The sequence below is a fragment of the Amphiprion ocellaris genome, chromosome 6 (genome assembly GCF_022539595.1).
Source record: "Amphiprion ocellaris isolate individual 3 ecotype Okinawa chromosome 6, ASM2253959v1, whole genome shotgun sequence".
Classification (NCBI taxonomy): Eukaryota; Metazoa; Chordata; class Actinopteri; family Pomacentridae; genus Amphiprion; species Amphiprion ocellaris.
The window spans coordinates 30,170,546-30,193,920 of NC_072771.1; the positions used below are offsets into that span (position 1 = coordinate 30,170,546).

Here is a 23,375-nt window from a genome sequence, read left to right on the forward strand (position 1 = left end):
TGAGGACAACAGCATAAAATGAGCAAATAATCAGTTGCAGAAAGATGTGCTCTGGCTCACATCTATAAAACTTTTGTTGTACATCCTCCCATTTCCCCTCCCTCTCATGTTTCCTGTCTGTATCTACAAAGCACTATCTAAAGCAAAATGAGAAAAACAAAGAATCTTTCAAAAACAATCAAAAATTCAGAGAAAATCTGAACATGAAAGCGATACACAACTTTTTGTCCGTCTTTTATGTTTACAGTCTGCTCTGTTTGAAGCATCTGTTCCAAGCCTACAGTGTTTCATTCCTCTGTTGTGAGTTTTGCTGAACAGTTACAGGTTGCAGGGCAGAATATAATGAACACCCATCAAATCAGTTGCAATACAACACAATGGGTCATTGCTGTAACAAATTGTAAGTTGTGAAGGTTATATTTTGGGTTGTTCCAAAGAGGAATTTGGGAAGATACGAGTGAAACTTTTCAATTTAATATAATTTGCTACTAAACCACAAATGAAAGCCTTGCAACACACCAGAGTTCAAGAAAAATGTGAAAATTAGAGGCCCACAAAAGTAGCACTTACTGTAAGCCAAGCGTGACTGGTTGTAAGAGATTACACAGGTATCAGTGTGTTCTTTCAACCTGCAATATTTCACATGTCAAAGTGGAAAATGTAAGTTTACATTTTCAAACACAGTTCTCAATTATTTATTTACATACAGAAGGTTTTTAATTACACATTTAAAAAATATGTCCCATCTGTTCAGGCCTCTGTAATGGACAGAAAGTAAACAAAAGAGCTCTCTATGTTTTTAGATTTTTTATTTTTTTTAAAGTAACCTCCTCGAGTGAATCGAGCCCCATGTTAACACAAACTGTATTGACAACACAAAGAATCTATCTGTGGAGAACCAACCTTCGCTTCCTGTTTGATGCCATCTCCTGCGTTTGATCGCCAACACATGAAACAACACAAACACACTGAACAGTAAAACAGGCACTTGAAAGGGACAATATTGTCAAAGACTGGGGACATATTGAGTGACAGCTTTTTAGCTCTTTGAGGCCTTTGGTGTCTTGCTGGGCAGCAAGCTGATGTCTTCTCAGTTTGTCTAAGATGAGAAACTCCTGTGATGGCAAATAGTTCTGACCTTGAGAGTGTATCTTCATGGAAATGCAGGTTGATCGGTGCATCATGGTGCTCAATAGAAGAAGACATTATCAATGCATGGGGATCTTTGGTAAACATCTTTATTCCTAACAATACAGATGCTTTGGTATGTCAAGGCCTTTGGTTGTGGGGAAAAACATGCTGGTATCCTTTTTTTTGGCATTTTACCTGAGAATACAAATGCAGTCAGAGTTTAGTTTAAATTTTGGGATTTTGATCATTATAGTTACTATGGTCTCCATTTTGAAATGGTTCAATAAAAAGTCTGCAAATTTTGCAGTAAAGAATGTTTAACTAGTCCGCACATAATGTAAAATGAGTCAAGAAGTCTACTGTCAATCTAAATATTTTTCTCCTGCCTCAAGTCCACACATACAGAAAGAAAAGAGAAAAAAAGCTTGTAGTAGTAGTGTTTTATTCATCTTTATGTAAATCCAGTCATTTACGGTTGCCTTAACAAATCAGGAATCAAGTGTGTCAACATCTAGCTGAGAAGAAAGTGCATACGGGGATTACAAAAGAACAGAAACAGAACAAAAACAGGCCGAGAGAGCAACTCTCCATCGGTTAAAGTCTACAAATCCTGACAGGGGTAAAATGAATGTGTTTTTAATTGTCTGAAATCTCTATAAGCTGTCAAAAATTTACAGTTCTACTCAAACTCTAAGCTCAGTAAGCTATTGTTCATATCTGAGTGACAGTGTGTGGAGGCTGAGCCCAGAGCTGGTTCACACCATAGAAAAATACCCTGGTAATGTGCATTTTTAACTGTACACTACTGAGTTTCTACAGAATAGATGAAACATGATCAGCTCTCACCCACCAGCTTCGACTCACCCTGGTTTTTAGGGCAAGTCAGTGTTTTTTTCTTTACATCCTACACCACTAAGAAAGATGAATCGCTCATTGCATTGCTACATAGCTAATGTTACAAGTATATGCTCAAAACAAATATTAGGCTAAGTAAATCCCACACAGTATTTATTTATATATATGAATATATCAGATCAAATAACAGGAATACGGTTTCAGATAAACTCAGAGCAGATAAATATTTCTTTAGTAAATTCTGGGTCGATTTCAGGTTGCTAATCGGATGGCAATTATTAACCACTTTAAGGCTTAAGTCTTCCTCTTACCTGTCAACAAGGTGGTTGTGGTTGATATTCTGATAACATGACCCGAGATTTTTGGGTAAAGGCAACCTCTACTTCAAGCACTGTTTAATTTAATTCTGTAATGACTCACGGTGATGCTCAGTCCACGGTAAATCTATACATGGCAATAAAAGCAGCATTGATCCCAAGCCATACGGATGTTAATATCAACTTCACATCACAAGTGCTCCATATCCAGCTGAAAAAAATAAGGTCAGGATCTCAATGTAAACATGTACTTTGAAAATGCAATCAATGCCATTTTCTTGCCATAGATTTGCCAGAGTCGTGACTGTTTCTGGCTTGAATCTTTCTTCAGGGTGCATATTGAGTCACAGCAAAGAGCTCTGTCCGTCACACGGAGCCTTGTCCACGATCTCACCACGTCCACAGATGCCTTTAACACTGTACTGAACATCCAAGAGAGGAAAAATGTTCCAACTGGACAAAATAAACATCACAAATTTCTCAAAATGCCGCAAATGTGGCATAATATAATGAACAACCTGTGAAAAGCTGAAACCCCTGATGGTTTTGTTGTCTTCTTTCACATGATGCCTCCTGAGTCTCTGCTCCGTCTGGTTCGATGTCACTGCAGCAGTCGAGTTCAGTTTGGAGGGAGGAAGGAAGCAGCTCAATGGACTGACACGGGCACAGCGCTCAAGAACACTGATTCCAGTTGGGGAAACCAATTTAAAAAAAAAAAAATCTATTTTCATTAAAAATAATTCTTGTCCAAGGATTGCTGAATGTCTGGCTCTTCTTTTGATAAATTCGGGACCAGCAAACCCCCACCTCTTGCATCTGCTCCACCCAAGACCATTCAGAGGACCTAAAACACTTAAAATTCTTAACCTTCACTTATATCAGATATAAAATATCACTTTTTTGTGCACTGCTTTGCACTAAAACACACTAATCACTCAAGACTCTGTTTAGAGAGACTATATTATGTTGTTACATGTAATCTGACTTATTGCCGATGATGATAAATTCAGTTTTTGACTACAACCTAAAACTGGCAGGCGTATGACGTCTCACTGGATTATGAAATACCATAATAAAATAGGAGAATGGTTTCAAATGAAACTGTTGATGGACTGAACTTATGTCTGAGAGTGTGAAGCTACATGTTCACATGCATGTTTGAGTGGATGAGAAGCAAACATGTTGTGTATCGGTGTCTGTATACAAAAAGGAGCCTCTGTGTAGCTATGTGTTCATGTGTGTGTGTTTGTGTGTTGTGTGATCCAGCAGTAGCTACGAAGAGTTGGACGTGTTGGGGCTCCAGCCCATTTGATAAGCTCTCTCCAGGGTTCTCTTGCAGTCCTGCATCACCGTGCTGAACACAATGTGAGGGTACTGGACCACCAGCCTCTCCACCGTCTCCTCGTTCACCTGCAAGACACACAGAAAGACACGCATTCTTAATAATAATAATAATCAAATAATCAGTTTCATCTTCATATTCTTCAATCAATTTGACAGAACTTGTGGATGTTCGCATATCAGCTTCTTGTTTTCCAGAGCTTTTGACCACATAATGTCTTCACTAGCAGAACTAAAGCTCCAACAAGTGAGAAAGTTTGTCTTCAGTGCAGTTTTTTATTTTTAATCTTTTTTTTAAAATTATATTTTTCTTTCATGCGACTGCTTTTCAAAGTCGGTAATTACCTGTCAAGTTATTGCACAAATTAGTTCATATATATTTCTGTTCTCATGTTTGCTCATTTCTGTCATCTTCGTCCCATTTGATTACTCTATGAGCAGTTTAATGATAGGTTCACAATTTTTATAGTCTGTCATAAAACAGTAGTTAGGTGCTATTATGTAGACAAGCTTTTGCTCGCTCTGAGTGTTCCTCCTTTTCATCCCATTAAATGATTCCTTCATAATGTGTTTACTGTGAATGAAGTGATGGGGAAGAAAGTCTACTGTTGTGTTTAAAATGTGCTTTCAGGTTTCATCAGTCTGAGTAAAGTCAATATTCTGAAGTTTCTGCTGTTTTAATGTAGAATTCCCTCCTTTTGTTTCCTCAGTTAGATAGCAAGCACATTATAAAGGCATTATTTACTAGCACTGATGGACAGGAGAAATGATAGAAAAGAAACCTGTTTTAATGCTCATTTTGACATCTATTATTTTAAGACAGAGAGAAGAGACACTTTTGAACTCATGCTTCACAGATGCTTGATTATTGGTTAAATGTATTTGACTGTTGTTACTTTATATGCATTTACTAAATGTGCAACATTTGCACATTTAAGCAGGTGAAATCTGAAGAAAGAGGTCCATTATGCAGCATTACATTAATACACTGTGCATATTATAATCTGTGCAAGTCAACCAATCAAGCAGTTTATTTTACAATCATTCAATAACCCCTGTTTCAGAGCAGACTTCCAGGGAGTCCTGCGTGTATTTATTAAAATGAGTTAAAACCATGTAACTGCAAGAAAAATATCGCTTTAGGACCAATAAATACAGATTTTGAAACGGTTTAGTTTAAATAGAGCAAATTAAAAATCTGTCGACCGTCTCTGCATCGCCTCATGATGCCTTATTAAGCTAATTAGAAACACAGACTGAACTTTTAGTGCCCTGCAAAAATGATAGTCTTCTACTCTAATGGGAAGGACAGACACTTACTTTAGAACATACAGTGTATGTACAACCACATATGCACACACAAGTGGACTGTTGCGATTAGTTTAGCACCAGAGGACAGCTGAGCTCACCAGGCTAATGAGGCCTTCAATGTTCTCAGAGGACTAGAAAGACAAGCGTCTAATAGCCACTCCTTTGCCAGTCTAACACTCTGTCAGAGCATCACTGAGAGAGCCTGAGAATCTGACAAAGAGCAGAGACACAGTAACCCTTGAGACCTTCAGGGGTTAACTGCAACCCACCCAGAACCAACCCCCGCCCACCATCAAGCATGACACTTTCCAGGGGAAATGATGTATAAACACTCACACACATGTTGAGGACACAGTCATCCGTTGTTGCCAAAGCAGTGACAAAGTGTTTCACAGTTTTCTCCGCACTCATTGCCCGAGAGCCCTTTGGTTTCTGTGTTTTCTGGAAGCAAAGTCTTAGATGGTCAGAGTTCCCTGGCTGTCGGTCAGGTTATGATCTGTTTTGGTTGTCATCCTCGGTTTAATTCCTTCTTTCTCCTCATTGAACACAATTTCTTTAAGTGGAGGTTATCAGCAATTCCTTGTCAAGTAGACAAACCGAGAAAACGAATGAACAGACAGATGCACAAGAAACAGAGTCAGGTTAAAACCAGCAGAATCAAAGAGAGAAAATAAGCGTGCTTAAACAGAGAGACCACCAATGTCTCTCGGGTCACAGAAGAAAGATGGAAACTCTGCACAGAGAAAGTGAATCCAATAAGACTAATAGGCAACAACAGGTAGTTAGTCTTCCCTTTGATTGTCTAGGAAGAAACAGTGAGCTGAAGTTCAGGTGCTCGACCCCAACACACGGAGGCTTAACAGACTCTTTTAGGAAGCCAGTGATACAGGAAAAATAAAATCACGAGTAAAAGGTCAAAAAGTCTGTCTTACTTACTTTCATCAGTTTTTTTTATATTTGTATATATATGGTCAGAAAATTCTAAAATGAAGAGCCAAATCTGTCCTGCCTCAGTTCCTCCTCCAGTCAATGTTGAAGGGAAAGACAACAAAGGCTGGAAAAAGGCTTTTAAACTCTTGGAAAGGTGCATTAAAACAGCGTGCAAGAGTGGAAACATGTTCAAGGCTGTGATAAGTGATACTTGAGTAAAGCTGAAGTATTAAGAAAACAGTGTTTTGGGTTATTACCTTGAAGAATTCACAATACTATTAAGACAAAAATATGAGTATTCCAATTGCTAGGCAACTTTACAAAGCAAACCACCACATCCCCTCATGTAGTCTAAACACCAAACTCTACCAATGCAACAGTACTGCTGACAATACGAGCAAAGGAACAGGAGGTCTTTTGGATAAATTATCCTTAAGGTTTATTCACAAAGGGCATGAAAGGGGATATAAAAATCTTTTAAAAAGTCCTGCAGAGTTCTGAATGTCTGTGTTTCCATCTGTTTTCATGCATATTTTCAATTTAATCTGAAAATAAATCTGAGTGGGAATCAGTATCTGCCTTTAAAACATCAGTTCTCCTAGTTGCACTTGTGCACAGTTTTTCAAGCTACTTGGCAGGTCCTGCCACAGTTGTGGATTTTTGCTGATTATGTGGATTATGTTGTCTCTGTTGCTTCTGTCTCTTCTTGAAATGTCAGACTGACTCCGTGATGTCGAGATCAGGTGTCTGTAGGGGCTAAAACATCTGTTGCAGGACTCCTTGTTTTCCTAGACCCTGAAGATAGTCCTTTATTCTTTTTCATTCATACTCATCATTATACTCATCCTGCAGAATGAATGTGGGACCAGTCAGACAAATAACTGATCAGTGAATCTCTTATGCATCTGATCACAGACCACTAACCATGTGCCTTAAGCATGTATGATAACAAGCTAACTTCTTATTCTCACTATGTACATCATGGCAGAGGTGAAGAGAAAGAATAAGATGCTGATGGAGGAGGCTAAGAATGGAAAAAGACAAAGTGACAAAGCAAGAGGCCGGAGAAGAGTAATTCTCGGCCTGGCTTTAATCGTTGGTGAGGCAGACCCTAGTCTGGCCTTCATACTGTTGGACTAGTATTATGAGTAATATGAGCTGACTTGTTGTGTCTTGTGTTGTTGTGGTGTTAGCAAGTTTGTGGACATGCTAGTTATTGATCACAAGTCAAGTCAGCCACTTTCAACAGAGGTTTAGCCACTAGCTATACATCTCAATGGAAAGACATAGCCACCACTTTACTGGACTGGTAATTCTACTTCTAACATCCTCTTTCTTTATATTCCAATGGGCCACACACAACATTAAAACCACTGAAATAATGTTGTTACAGTGCAATGTTCTGCTGGGAAACCTTTGGTCCTGGCATTCATGTGGATGTTGCTTTGACATGTGACACAGACCTAAACATTGTTGCAGACGAAGCACACTCCTTCATTGCAATGACACTTCCCAACAGCAGCAACCTCTCCCAGCTGGGAAATAAACCCTGACACACTGCAAAAACTGCTCAGGAATGGCTTGAGGAACACGATACAGAGCCCAAGGTGTTAACTCGGCCTCCAGACTCTACACGTGATGCTCTGGAACAACCCAGATCCACAAAGGTCCCACCCTGCAACCCACAGAACTCAAAGTCCTGTGAACATCCCGGTCCAGACACCACGGCACACCTCCAGGGGTACTGTGTCCACGGATCAGAGCTGTTTGGCAGTATGTGGGCACCTATACGATATAAGGCAGGTGGTTTTAATGTTATCGCTGATTAGTGTATATTGGTAAACTGTTTTGAGGTGGCTTTGTGGGAATTCTGTTCTTCTTTCATTGCTATTTATGGCCATTATCCAATATCTTTAAGTTAGGAGGGTGAATAGTACCAATTAAGCTAACATGGTGTAAATGATTGTACTTTGCAAGGAGCACGAAGCTGTCTTTTGCGGTGGACAGTAAAATTGCTGGTTTATCTTGAGATGATGAGCTTGTGTTGGTTGCATGAACAATAAAAACTTAGAGTCTCAGCACCCTTTATAACTCAAATTTGGGAGCCCAGCAAAATGCAATCCTGTAATTACCACTTAAGGCCACAGAGGCCACTGTTGTTACTGCTCAGCAAAAGTTGCACAGTGTTGCTTTAATGACTTTATTAGTCATAGTAGCAGATTGATGGGAAAGGAGGGAGCTAGAGGGAGAGATACAACAAAGGTGCCTGATTTAAACCAGGGGCATTGTGGTTCATGATCAGCATCTTAAGCCCAAAGCCACTGGAGTGGATGCACACCTGCTTTTTCCAGAAAAACACCTGCAGTTTTCTTACAAAGATGGTTTTGCCCTCACAGGGGACCAAAGCAGGAGGAGAAGAGCAGCTTAACGAAGGCCTCTGCTACTACAGAGAGAAGTTAAGTTTGTTATGACATATGGCTGAGCCTCATTAACAGATAAAATGACAAACCCCTGATTGCCTTCATAACATATTACGCTATATTCTTGAAAAGAGAATGAAACATCCCCCAGCTCATTAATCAGGGCTTAATTACAATTAAAACAGATCTAAAGAATAGACCTGTCAAGCTGATGGGAGGCCATAACATTCATTAATGCTAATTTAGTGCAGCTCCACTTGCTGAGCAAACATAGCACACACAACACGGCTCCCGATCAAAATGCTGAATCATTTCCTAATTGCTGGTTGTGGCGAATGCTAAATGTTTGAGCTGCAACAAGACTGCTGTGATCTTTGATGAAAATCATGAAAAGACTAACTGTTATGCTACTGTGTCAAATACAACAGGCATCAAATAATTCTGACATCTTACAAGGGCCGAGAGGCCAATCAAGATGGAAGAAGAAAGTATCCTAACATCAATCACTTTCGAGATTGTAGAAGTTTTACATCTTTACAACGCAGCACAGAACTTCCTTGTACCTAGTTTGAGATCTATTTTAATTAATTGGCATCTTGGAATGGGTAACTGTATGCCTACGCTTATTTTTAAAACGGCTTATTGCCAGCCGACGGAAAATCTTGTTGACAGAAAATCAGTTGACACGGGCATTCATACATCATAGCATCCATTAATTCTCTTCCACTGCACTAGCCTAGCAGCGGCAGTTACTGGAAGACTTTTCATGCCTAAAAACAAACATCCTTCTGTCGTGAGTTCCCAGAGTTCACAGCTGCAATCCTCCTCTTTCCAGCTTGAACAATGTAGTGTGCCCTTTGCATGGCTTTGCGGTATGTTAAATGAGATGTGATGACATCACCACACCTGCTTGGTATTTGCAGCTTGGAGCTGCTGTTAGACATGAAGGTCAGACCAAACACTGTAGTTAGCTGGTTGGTAGAGAGTTGCAGTCTGGCTACAGTCGTGCCAATGACTTCTTCCAAACACTGATTCAGCTATTTCCTTTAAGAGTGAAATTTTGTCTCTGAGCGAAATGGTGCTTAATGATATTTTGTTACTAGGCAACCTGAGCTTAAAAATGCTATCAGAAAACACTGGGGCCTGTGGCGGCTGGAATAGTGCTTTAGATATACAGCTCACTGAGGGATTTTTTTCTTACTTTTATCCCATACAGTCCTCATCCAGTGCACTGTACTGTACAGCCCCTCCTTCCAACCTGCTGCCAAGTCTGTAGGAGAGCCATATGATAGAGCAGATCGCTACTCACTGATGATTCTAATCTTTGAGAAGCATCTGGGAGAGCAGCCACAGCTATCTGGACCGAAGCCTATACTTATGATATTTTCCCCCATTTTAACTTCAAAGATGCTGCCCTCTAGATCTAAGTGTGGTGTAATTCATCCTGACGGGTAATGTGCTGTTGTCAGGGTTTACAAGAGGGTGAGGGAGGGATGAGGGAAAAACAAAAAGATGTATGTCCGATATGTTGCTGAGCAAAAAGCAGAGTTTATGTGAACACGTACAGTAAACGAGGATAGTTTGTAGGGTTGTGTATCTGTGAGCACACGCTGACAACTGCCCCTCTACTTTTATGTGAGACGGTTGAACATAAGTGACAGCAAGTTCCCAAGCTGACCTCTGCTCACTCCAAGTGCTCTTATGCACTCTCTTTCTGAACAGCGAACCCCTTTTTAAGACTTATCCGCTGATGCAAATGCACTCTATCACCACGTAAAATATACATTTACCGCAAACACTGGGCCTTCTCCTGGTAAGCAGCACAGTAAAACACGTTGTAAACATGACTAATGCCATGGCATTCTCGGTTGGGGAAAAACAAGAACGGGGTTGTAAAGCGATAATCAGATACACAAACATGAAGATGCATGTCATATCTAAGACCATCATGGTGAGAATATCCTCTGAGTGCTCCTACCAATCAAGCAAGGGAAATGGAATAAACAGAGAGGGAGAAAGTTTAGGAAACAGAAGACTAAAGAAACAATATAGTGTCTGCTATGTCAAAATCAACTGAGCGCTGTATTATTCATGGCAACAATGTTCCTGAAAATCAAACAGAACACTGACTGGTGACACTGAACAACAATTTAAATGAATGTGCAGGGAGATTTCAGGTAACAACGATAGGCCCCAGCGTCCTTTCTGAGTAACTTTTTCTTCGTCCCTTCCAATAAAATGGCCCCACTTCTTTTTATTTCCTCTGTGTTTTCATTAAATTCAGCACAGGTCTGCGGGGTTCTTTTTCTTCCTTCGTCTTTCCCCCCCATTTTCTTTGGTCATGTGGCAGCCATTGCTAGTCCCCGGCCCATAAAGAGAGACAAATACCCCCGTTCCCTGTCTACTCCCATGTAGACACTGTATCAGTCAACCAGTAAATACATTTGGGGTAAATGTTTAAAAAGCCTGTTTAGGCAGCAGAAGAATGCAGTGCATCAGGTCTTAGTAAAACAAAGCTTAAACGAGTCTGGATTTAAACAGGCCAGATTTATAGCCTTCTTTAAACTGCTCAGAGGAAAAGCCCCCGTTGTAAAGTTTCTAAACGAGTAACTGGACAACTGAAAGATAGCTCACCGTCTCCGATAAGGAGAGGAAGGAGGGAGAGAGGAATGGATAAGGAAGGAGAGAGAAAGAACAAAGAAGGAGATTTTAGGGGTGCAGAGACAGAAAAGAAGTCCCCGCAAACTTATTCTGAAGGATTCAATATTTCTAAATGAACTATCGATGCATTGGCTTGGAAGCTTAAGGAATAGACCGCTGTTCACCGAGGAAAGCCTGAGCTCAAACATTTTGATTTTGTCTCAGAAAGGCAAGCAACCCGCACAAAAAAATCTGCAGTGCATAGCTTTGAATGTGCTTTTAAAAACCAGGTCAGGCACCGCTTGCGACAACCAAGGTCTGGTCCTCCTCATCCCTGCACAACATCAGACGGCAGCAGAACTGAAAAGCAGGGTGTCAGTACATACACTCACACACGTGCGCACACAAAAGAGGAATGGGGGCTCAACTGAACAGGGTCAGAGAAAGAGGTTCTGGAGGCCAGGTTTGTAAACCCCACACTCCATCATGCGTGACAAAGGTAACTAAAGGAATGTGTACGAGGCTCAGCCCAATCCCTCTCTCTACGCTGGCCTTCTTATCTCTGCAGACTGGGGGAAAACATACCATAACTCAAGAGACTTTCCACAATTTATTTGTTAGTCTTAGGAAAGAAAATATGGTAAAACACTATCACAGCTAAATCTCTTGGGTAGAAGTAAAATAAAGCTAATTAAACATAGAAGTGTTGTGGCAGCATAGAGAATTAACCAGCGTTAGAGTTAGATTTAATGTTTTGGTAGCAATCACGCTCACAGAGATTCATTTTTGTTTTTGCATTTAATACTTTAGATAAAGTATGATAAAGACAAATTGCTATAGAGTTAAAAGAGTAGCAAGAGACGATGTTTAAATTATCTAGAATAAAGAAACTAATTCACCACAGAATGCATGTAACCACCAACAACTTTTAAAAATAAGATACAGTAAGTTCAATTAGATTATCTGTTTAAACATGATACCACTCTATGAAATAAAGGATATAATGATCTAATGTTAAAGGTCTAACAGGTGAAGTCAGTTCCAAGTAGACTAGGTCCAAACTACATTAAGTCTAATTTAGGTCCACATAGTTTACCATTGTATTGTATTGGGTCTTCCGTCAGTTTTCGAGCAAACTCACTCATAAACATTGCTGGAAAATGTGATTTTCGAGGCAAGAAGAAGTGTGAATTGTGAAGTGTTACATTTTGGTCAATGGGGTTTGGTGTAATTAAACAATGTGTCTATATTTGGATGTGGTCTGACTATCATGATTTCTTTATGTCTTAACTGATTTCTGCACTAATTTCAAGTGGAGACAAAAAGTTGTTGGAACAGTAATCAAGATATTATTTAATATAATCCGGCTTACTGTCAATGGCTTGGCCAAAAGAATGTTAAAATCGCTGCGGATTCACCAATTTTCATTTTATTTATTTAATTTTTATGTTTTTGTAATGCTCTGCTTTGCACAAAATGTTCAATAAAAATATATATTTAAAAAAAGATATTATTTAATATAATTTAAATATATTCTAATTTTACGGAAAGAGCACAGAGGGAAATAGGTTGAAATAGTGACAAGAAAACTAAAAGTAAAAAATTAAAAGAGAGACAACCAGAGACTCAAACAGAGGGTAACTTCATGTTCTTACTCCAGGGAAGAGTGAGGGTCATATATTGTTGTCACTGTAAACACAATATAATGTCCTGCTGACCTGTTGGTACTCTGTGTAAGTTGAGACTGCTTTTTGTCTTCGATTGGCAAAAAGCACGAGTTACTAAGGTGGGTACACACACACACACACACGCACGCACGCACGGACACACACACACATACACACCCCTCCAGAAACTGTCAGAACAAATTCCAGAGCGGCTTACTGGAGGTCAAACACAAGCAGAATTCTATAAAGATAATCACAACAGAGCTACTGTGTTTAATTTTTTTTTGCCAAGCATGACTTCCTCGCTCTTCAGAATAAATAAATAACAAGGACAGCTTGACCCTGTCCTTTCAAAGAAACACTACAATACAAAATTCATAGAGACTCTTCGGAGCGAGGAGATCGCGGATTAAATCTGTGAACTGGACAAAGTCACAAACAAAGCAGTGAGAAACACTTGGTCTTCGTACATCTGTGAGCCCAGAGCGTGAACACCGCCTACTCTGAAGTCATTATTTGGAATTGGGTGTTAATTCTGAATAATCAAATGAGAGCACCGCAATTAAAGTCGAGTTCTTTGGTATTTAAAAGCTCAACAAAAGAACAACAACACTTGTTCTGTCCTATTCGCTGTCAGCACAAGGACAACTCCTGACAGCATGATAACGCTGTATCTTTGTTGGCTGAATTTTAGCTTCTGGGTGAAAATGTTCTTTTTCTCAAATGTTAAACTGAGCTGCCACAGGTCAGAGGAACCTTATTTATGGCTACACATTTTCTGTAAAACAGAAAATCTTATTCAAAACCTTTACATTCAGTGCCTACACTGTTTGCAATCAATTACAAAGCTGCACATAAATCAAAAAGCTTAATTGATCCCCTGCAAAAAAAAAAAAAAAATGTATGAAACTTGTGCCGATGTAGTATTCAGTGAATCTAGCTACACTGTCATTAGCATTAAATAGCTAATTCATCACAGACAAAGTCAGACGCTGTGCCTGCAGGCTGGAGAAGAAAAAAAAAAAAGGATGTGACCACCTGCTGTCTCTCAGTGTCTGGGAGAAGAGAAAAAAGCATATTGAGCCAAATGTTAGTTATTGCCCACGAACATATCAGGATTGGCAAGTGTGAGTATCCAGGCCAAACTGTGGCTGGTCTACTGTCTGCCCATGACTCCATGAGATTATGTTGACCTCAGTTGTGGTGAGTAAACAAACACTGGATGACCGAGGAAGAGGAGGGAGAAGAGAAAAAGGGGATCACTTGAATGAACTAATTGAACGAACAAAAGATGTGAGCAGCATCAAAAATTCAAACAACACCGGCTGTCCTTACTTAGAGACAAATGCAAAGTAAGAGAAGAGGGACAAAAATAAAGTGAGGCCAAGGTGGAGAGAAGTGAATGAGCGCGTATGTGATGAAGGTGAGGTCAGGTTTACTTGTGCGCCTCTGGCAGGTTTTTGTTGAAGGGCAATTCTGAGATTCCCTTCAGATACTCAGTGAACTCTGTCGGTGTCTCACTTTATTTCACCCCGTCTCCTTCACTGTCCCTTGCACCTGCCCTTTAGAAACAAGATGAAGGGATGATCAGGAGGCGGCTTCAGTTAAGACCGCCAATCAATACAGCTCCTCAGTGCGGGATGAGGCTCCAAGATTACACTGAAAATCACAAATGGCAAATGACTCTTTCAAACTACTTTCTCGACTTTGAACATTCAAGTCTGACCAAAGCCTGGAAAATAGGAACCAGAGAACCTGCCTGTCTTACACTTGATGCTGTGCATGCAGTAGCTTTCTCCTAATTCCACTTTGGGTTAGAAGCCTTTAAACTAAGAACCCCCTGCTGTTCACAATAACAACACTCATCAAAGAAAGTTTTGCTGAACTCCCCAACTCTCGTTTCCTAAACGAGAGTTAAAATGCCTCCTAACTCTTTACCATACTTCATCTTTGTTTTCCTCACTACAAACCTCCAGGCCCCGAACAATTAGGCCCTTGTTTATGTCTGCAAATTGCTGTGCCGTGCCTATCTGTGTATAGTCCCTGGCAGCTGGATGCACCAGTGGAACGACCATATTGATTGGGATGTCTGTTCTTTTAACAAGGTCTGTCTGGTTGCTCTATCTAGAGGGGCAGCAGCGTTCGTACCGGTTCCCTAAACGCCGCTCCACCTCAGCTCAGGTAATGGGAGCACATTTCAAAAGTGCTTACACAAAACACTTTTTGGGGGGCAATTTGTACAGGCAATACCCAGTACTGACTCCATTGTTTTATTTGATCTAATTGTACTTTTATTTTCCACTTGGTTTCTGTTATTCGTTAAATAATTTTCTTCTTTTTTTTTTTCTCAAGGCCAACCCTCGTTTTACTATCTATTCTCCTCCCTCATCTCATCATTACTATGATAACTCTTACTTTCTCCACAAGCTGTCCCCGAAGAGGCCAGTAGCAGTCAGTGTCATTATTTTTTCTAGACCAGCTTCATGCTGACTATGTGAGTTTGCTTCTCTCTCTGTTTCACAACCTGGACTGCCCATTTGTTTTCACTCTAATGAAGTAGTGGAAAAGTAGTTGGGGTAGAGAGAAAGGGAAAGGATGGGTGAGAGAGGAGAAGTAGAAAAAAAGGTGGGGAAAGAGAAAATGGAGACAGAGACAAATGAAAAAGGAAGGAGAAGGGAATGGACAGAAGAAGACAGAAGATGAGAAGGAAAAACAGGCACATTTGAGCAAGCTGTGAAAACGTTTCTAAGGAAAACATTCCACTGAGGCTGAATGAGATCAAAATCCCCAAAGTGATACATCAACAGAGAAAGAAGGCTCTAAATGTTCACAGAGTAGCCAGAAGGGTCCACTATAGAAAACAGCAACTTAACACATATAGGAGACATATGAAAACAGTGTCAAGATAAGGAGTGGAATGAGTAACACTGGCTGTAAAGTGCAAGTCAGTGGAGTAAGTCTCTCCACAAATCAGTAAATCTTACTGCTGGATCCCTGCCCCAGTGATTGGGAAAAAACTATGAATGTTACTGTATTAGCATTTGGTGAATTTGTGTGAGTTTGGCATGTTTATGTGTGCTTGTGTCTCCAGTCCAACGAACAGAATGTTGTTACTACACGGCCATAATTTTAGTTGAAAACTGCCTCTGACGCCAGGGCACTGCATTTCTCTCCTCCAAACCACAGCCTGGATTAAATAATGATGTTCCATTGTGTTTGTGGAAGTGTAGAAAGATGTATTCCTCCCGCTGAGAAGATCTAAGATTTAACAGGAGACTCGCCGGAGAGTCGGGATTTTCTGAGACACACACGCTGACATATGCAGCAAAAAGGAATCCGTTTTTCAGAAGATTGCAGCGCTTTTTCCTTCAGTCTGAATACTTCAAAAGACTGGCACAGTCATAGCCGAAAGAGGGCAAAATGAATTGATTTGATTATTTTTGGGCGAGTCTGGATCAATCGCATTCTTTCCCCTCGTCAGAGCTGGGTCATTTGGCCCTGAGGGCAGAGGGGTGTAATCATTTGAGGCAGGCGGAGCACGCCATTTGCCCAGGCCTGGGGGTTCTGATTTCAATGCCCCATTATGAGCTGTGTTAACAGCAAATAACATACATTCCTCTCAGAGAACACACACTGTTACACACTGACACATCCAAGCGTGTATAAACACACTAAGACACAAAGGAAATCCTTCAGACGGACATGTAGGGAAGGGCAGAGGGAAAAAAAAAAAGTCAGTGGGACAATCGTGTTTCTTTCTATTAGGATTGCATATTGGCAAGCTCCTGAAAGCAGAGTCTAAATAAGAAAATATTCTGACAATCAAATAAACTTCGTTCACATCTGTGGGTCTATGTTTGTAGGGACAAAAAAGAAAAGAAAAGAAAAAACTCTTCATATCACCACAAATAGCAGTGGACACACAATTCAAGCTCCCTGGTTTTATAATGTATACAGTACGGAAGCACGTTTGTATAAACTGTGACGAAGGAAATCAATCCTTCACACTGCTCCACATGAGGAGAGCCAGCTGGATCCTGTTAACACTTCTTAAATGAATTCTACACTTTCTAAGTCCTGTGACATTCAGGGAGGCTGTTACATTAAAATTCCCAGCGTTTTGACAATTCCAAACAAATTTACACAGGGCGAGCCGCACTGCCGAGGCGCGGAGTTGACTGGTTTGTCCGCACCGTGTGTCAAGGTTATCACAAGACTGTATTTGTCTAAGACTGACAGGACCCACTCTGAAACCCAACTCCATCAGTTAATGTGGAAGCTTTGTGGGGCGAGAAGGAAAAAACGTAGGGGTGGGAGATATAGGAGGAAACACGGAGACTGAAGTCATATTTATTTTAAATAGCCGAATGCCGACTGTAGAAGTCACCTAAACATCTGTAAGACAGACAGGCTGAGGCGAGCTCTAATGATGATTAGGCCATGAGGAGGAGGTCAGTTTGTCACATCGAACGTGAACCATTTTTTTCCAATCTATGGCAGGTATTTGGACTAAATTCCAGCAATATACACATCCTGAACAAAAAAACCAAGCAAACTCCTTGTAAGGGAAATATTAGCCTTAGGATATTTGCAATATGTCCACAACACTGTCAACACAACTCTCACAAGGAATAACTAACAGCACTAGCTGACCGCTCTGTGTAAGTGTATATAACACTTTATTTTTGCAATGCAAACATTCCTGGGAGGTACACGGAACAAAATTATTTCAGGCTGAGGCCACTGGCAATGACCTCTTCAGCTACAGTATGTTGGCTTAGACAGTAGTTGGGTGATGTGTAAATATTGAGATTGTTCCTCAAGTGTGTAGATCCTGGTGTCCAGGCAAATAACGTTTAGATGAGCTGGTTAAGAGCAACGGTAAGAGTGTTGGACAAACTAAAATCTATCAGCACAGTTTTATTACAACACATTCCAAATCTAACAGAGAATACATTCAGCACTAACATATTTTTCCCGGAATCTGTTCATGGTCTTGACTCATGTTTTGCTATAGAACGTAATCTTCAACACACTGCTTGAACAACCTTCTAGCACTGAAGAAATATGCACTTCACTGAAATGCTGGTGACCTTGTATGATGGTCATTCATGCTGTCAACATTCGGCTAAAAAAGGAAAGAAATGGACATGTGGAGAAAGCGCAGCCAGCATCTTGTATTAAACAATGACGAATTAAATAAAATGAGGCATGAGGAAAAAAAATCAAATGGACTTGTCAACAAAAAGAAGAGATGCTGTGGCTGAGAGAAATTTAAACTTAAGTAATTTGCACGAGACTTTCATTATGCCGGAACCTTGTGGGACTGAGAGTTCTCCCCTTTGCTTCTGTGTTTTGCCTGAACTGCATTAAATGCAGAGATTAGATTAGTTTGTCCCGAGATTGAATTGGACATGCTTTCAAATTTTACTGCTGTGATACACAAATAAAGCATGATACCACATTGCTAGCAGCAGAAATGTCAAATGAAAGCCAGGAAAAATCATGACCCAAGTGAAAGCACTGCCTGTACCAAAACAAATTTGCATTGTGCTCGAAAATATTGATTCGATTTATTTGAGACACACAACATGCAACACACATTACAAACATGGTGAAACCTACAATTTTCCACCAAGCAGTGGTCAAAGCACTTAGAATTGGTGCAAAATTTGCTCATAAATGCATTTTTTTTTTTTGCAAAACCTAGTGTGTAATTTGATTTAGATGTCTCTCGATGTCCTCAAGCAGCGAGAAGAAGTTAAGCAGCCGGTTGAACAGCAGAGAAGTCACAAGCTGAAATCAGACAGCAGTCAATAATGATCGAGTCAAAGTGACCTTAATGCAGATTTCAAATGGCTCCTTGCTGCAAGTGGTTTGGAAAGGATTCTCACCTACAGTAAACGCCTGATTGTAAAATAAATTCGGATTAAATGTCAAACAATTAAACAGAAGCAGATTTAGATGAGGTGATTGAAGGATCTCGAGATGAAAGAAGGACGTTTGAAAGATTGAAAGGAGGAGAGAGATGTGAGTAGGAGGTGAGAAGGCAGAGTGTGGTCACCCCTGTCTCCAGGCTAACTTGTAGATAACTACAATTCTCCTGATCCAACTCTGCTTCTCACCTTTTTACTTCTTTAGCTCACTCTACAGCTCTCACTTTTGCTGTGACCTCAGTAATAACAACACATTTCTTTTTTATTTGTTTCCCTCTAAGCAAACTTCTTATTACCCCCATTCCTCTGTCTTTCTCTCTGCTCCTGAAACCTGACCGTATCTACTGTAACTCCCTCTCTCGCCTAGCATAATCTGGAACAACAACAGCATCAAGAACCACAAAGAAAAGCAGTTGCCACGGGCTGGTCTTCCTCCCACGCAGACATGACCAATCGTCACCCGTACTGCAGGCTCATTTGCAATGCTCAACGCAATTTTGGGACGCGAAGGAGTGAAGACGGAGATACGGGTGAAGGGGGCAAGCATGCAGTGAATTGGTTCTGTGATTAAGAGCTGGCGATGTACCTGACCTTGGAAACTGTCAAACTCTTCTCTCTGTTCGATTCACACTCCATTACAACTCTAATAGCACCAATTACCGCTTTATTTAGCTGTGTCATCCCCCAAATTCCCCCTTCGGAGCAGAGGGAGAGTAATTATTTATCTTTCCATCCTTCGGGCTAAATCATAAGTATGAATATCACATCTGAAAAGAGAGGTGGATGGATAAATAAAGAGAGGGGGCCGAGTGAATTTGTTCATGAGGAGGCCAAGGGCATGAACGCATATGGTGGAGTGAAACTAGGAGAAATTGTTATTCCAGTAAAGATGTAGGTCATTCCAGAACACATTTTTTTATTAGCATGGCTGTAGTTATTGATTTTGGGTCACTGAGTCAGCGAGGCAGTAGTGAACTAAATGAAAATGGAATCTAAGTGATCACCTGCTATGTAATGCGGTTACTCTTTATTACTTATAGATAAATATGACAGGTACACATTCATGCCTGTAATAAAGTGAATTGAGTATAGCGCTTCATCACTGAGACCTTACATATGGGGTCACCGTCAAATCCTCATATATTTTAATTTTATGACAGCATAAATAGATAAATATGATACACTGATGTTCTTGTCGCACTTAACGATCTCGGAGTATTCATTTTTATCACAGAAATCCATAAGGGGTCAAACTTGAGGCCACGACACACAGATAACACTGATTTTATAATGAAGAAATAAAAATGATGAGTTTCCAACCTGGTGAAGAGCCTTGACTATAAGTCAAACTCTCTCCTCCCTCTTTTTCTTCCCTGCCAACTTCCTCTTGCACTTTTTAAAGACACAGCAGGGGCTTTTAAATTTGTTCAACCCAAAATCAAAACATTAAATTTGCTCTAAATCTAAGAAAGCTCATTAAAACACACTGTTACACTCACTGCACTGGGACTACGGCCTGCATTGAGCACTCGGCTATAGTACAAGACACCAGGCTGTAGGATATCAGTGGAGACCAAAGTTTCGAGGTTAAACCAGCTGTTCGCTTTCCCTTCCTTGTCTGCCCTCATCCCACTCATGTCAGACTGAATGATCCCACACTAAGTGGATGCATGTGTGTGGCAGAAGCTCCACTGAACCAATTGGAGTGGTGGGTGGAGTTGTTACCATGGCAGGACAACTACATGTGCTTCCATCGGGTTAGCGATTGGATGGGTAAGAGGCCAGATGAGAGTGTCAGGGTGACTTTGAAAAGATTGTCCCTCACACCCAGAGGTATCTCAAAGTAGGTCTGAGAGGGGTCATTATGTCACTTCACCTCTGATACCGCCCAGCCATCTGACTGAAATCTCTATCACACAGACTGGGCGCAGGTGGCAGTGACTTAGCTGCTGTACTTCACATTCTTTCTTCTGGACACAGCTGCTCTGATGTGGAACTTTGAGAGTTTATGTGCATGTGCCTGATTACATTTGTGTGGTTATGTATGTGTATTAGAGTTGGGCAACAAAAAATAGGATGACAGAAAGATAAGATTTACATTTCTCATGTGTGTCAAGGTAGCAATCCTCTCAAGTATCTGAGTGTATTGGCTAATATGGGCATTGCTGCACATCACTGTGCAGAACTGCTTAATGATGATATTGGATTGAAAGTATTTTTGCATAAGAATTCATTATTGCTTTTCTTTCATCTGTTTCTTTTAATATATAATAATAATCATACATAGAATTTTCCTGATAACAATATCAGATACTATAATATTGCCAACTTTTAGTTACAGTGACTACAGATGTGCAATCGCATGTGTAAAGGCAAGCACTGGCACACCCACAGACACATATTAGGCACATTCAGAGCACTAACAGAGGGTTATAACTGTATTTAAGAAAGGCTGCAACTAACAGCAACTGCTGTAAAATGTAAATAACCAGTGCGATTTCACTGCAAATTCAAGGTGGCAGTGCTATATTTCTTGTTTTATGAGACCAAGATTCCAAAATCCAAAGATATTTGATTCATCATTTATATGATTAGTATTTAAAGGGGCAAAGTTTTTAATGTAGACAAAAGACTTAATTCTGCACCTTTTTCCCATTTGCTTTGAAATAAACATCACTTAAAAGCAGATCTATCGTGTCTGAAGTTGTATCCAGAAGCATATTTGAAGAGTGTGCCACACATACCTGTACAGAGGAGTACATACTGACAGGAAATCAGACAAAAGCAGACATTATGGGCTGAGCCTTGTTACCTTGTCACATCTCATGAGGCCCAGGTAGCGGAGCGACTTGCTGCTCTGAGCAATCTGTGTGGCTCCCTGGTCTGTGATGGCTTTACACCAGCCGGCATCCACAGTCTCTATAGTGCTGCTGTACTGGCCTATGGCAATCAGAGCTGTGGACAGAAGACAGGAAAGGGGAGACAGGAGGGAGGTGGGGAAGGAAGGAGAGAGGGAGAGACACAAGAAAATGTGTTAGTCTGACAACCTTTCTCATGCAAATGTGACAGCGTCGTCCTCCCACAGAGACGCGCAGAAATTTCAGTTGAAACCGGGGCAAATCATCTGGCCAGCTGTGACACATAATTCCAATGTTTACACAACACCTTGAAAATATACGCACACACATGCATGCAGGCAAATCTTGCATACACCCATGCTTGGTCAGACTGCAGCAGGATTCATCCATTAGAATGTTGGCATGAGTCACAGTACTGAAAGGCAATGACATCGTGCCAGGGTAAAGTGTGACTCTATGCCAGTGTATGATTTAATTTTGCTTCTGGGTGTGAGTGTGTGTGTGCGTGTGCGTGTGTGTTTACTGCTGCCAGGGCAGAAACAAAGTGCCAGGGTAAAGAGTATCCACCAAAACAAGTATCTGTCAGTGTCTGGGGGGCTTTGTTAAACCCCAGAGCATGTGTGCATACATAACTTCACTCACAGAAACACACACACTCTCACAGTATAGCTCGCAAGCGGGGTTCCTTTGATACTGTCTTAATATATCGACAAATTGAAATGTGCAGCTGACAAACACAACGAGATTAAATCTTCTGTAATCTAGTTTAAATGAAGGCATACTCTGTTGCATTAACACACAAACACGGACAGACACAACAATCTTCCTCATCAATCTGTGGCCCGTCAATCGTTGGCTAGATGGAGGAGACCTGTGCTCCACCAGTCAATTGATAGCACTGCTCGGTGATCGATTGGCAGGCCTGGGCTTTGTTCTCCTCTCACACAACCATCACTAATGAGAGTGGGAAGGTAGGAGGAGGACTGAGGGATGAGAGAAAGATGAAAGGAGGAGGGTAAAGACAGAGAAAGCCTTTGACAGCACCTTCAAATAGTTACTTAGCCCTGATGTTGTTTTCTCATTCGCAGAAATCCAATTCACTTCAAACTTCAGTTTGGTTTTTTTTTAAACAAGCTTGAGACATCTCCACTTCAACAAGGGGGTAAAAATTAATCCGTGCAAACTCGTTTTCACACTGAATCTCTTCCTCTTGGCTTTCTAACTTTTATGACCAACACTCTTCAAAGTGCCTCCACATATGACAGTATTAAATAACAAGCAGTCAGCACATCATTTATGTTACTGCACAATGGGTATGACTTGCTGTCCAAGGCTATGTGTATGTGTGTGAGTGCATGCATATATATGAGTGTGTGTTTGTGGTGCAGGAGCTTGTTCCCACAGGAGAGGGGAAATGAATAATCTTACGCTTTTTTTCCATGTATTTAAGCCTCTTTCCCTCTGCTGGAGCTGTGTAATGTAGACGCTTCTCCGCGCACACACACACACACACACACACACACACACAAACCCGTGTACAGTATGTAACATATGTAATATATAGCTTTGGGCACTTCGTGTGCACCACATGTGGTTCCTTTTGTGCTCCAGCATGCTCTTGGATGCCATGCATAATGGCACATTATGGCTAAACAGGCAGTAACGCAGCTTTGAAGCTACACTATGGTTTATGTAAAAAAAAAAAAAAAAAACATGGAGAGGAGGCTTCAGCGGGCCAGATGGGTGAAAAGAACATGAAGTAGTCATGACGTTTTCTAACGCTGACCTGGTAAAGTATGCTAAAAATTGAGACATTTCTGTCTTTGTGTGGATCTCTGATGTTTCATTGTGTACAAAGTTGAAAAGATGTCAAGAGAGTGAAATGCTTCCCATCCTGCCCCTCCTCCCCTTCCCTGTCATGTTCAACCACATGATCTCAAATTTGATTACCTGAGCTCAGACCTTTCAG

The 23,375-nt window shown here is 40.7% G+C and overlaps 1 protein-coding gene across 2 annotated transcripts in view; it reads right to left on the bottom strand.

Annotated features, from left to right (window-relative positions):
* Window positions 1-1,556: 1,556 nt before the first annotated feature.
* Window positions 1,557-23,375, bottom strand: part of fbxl17 (F-box and leucine-rich repeat protein 17) — a 225,951-nt gene continuing 204,132 nt past the window's right edge. The window contains exons 10-12 of one of the 2 annotated variants that reach the window (XR_002746546.3): window positions 21,361-21,503; window positions 2,822-3,713; window positions 1,557-2,725 (exon numbers count right to left, since the gene is read on the bottom strand). Coding sequence is in view for 1 of the 2 variants with exons in the window: in XM_023277672.3 (XP_023133440.2) it covers window positions 3,576-3,713; window positions 21,361-21,503 (281 nt within the window). In the remaining variant the exon portion in view is untranslated. Of the gene's footprint in view, window positions 3,714-21,360; window positions 21,504-23,375 lie in introns of both variants that reach the window. The other variant, XM_023277672.3, reaches the window with a different exon arrangement.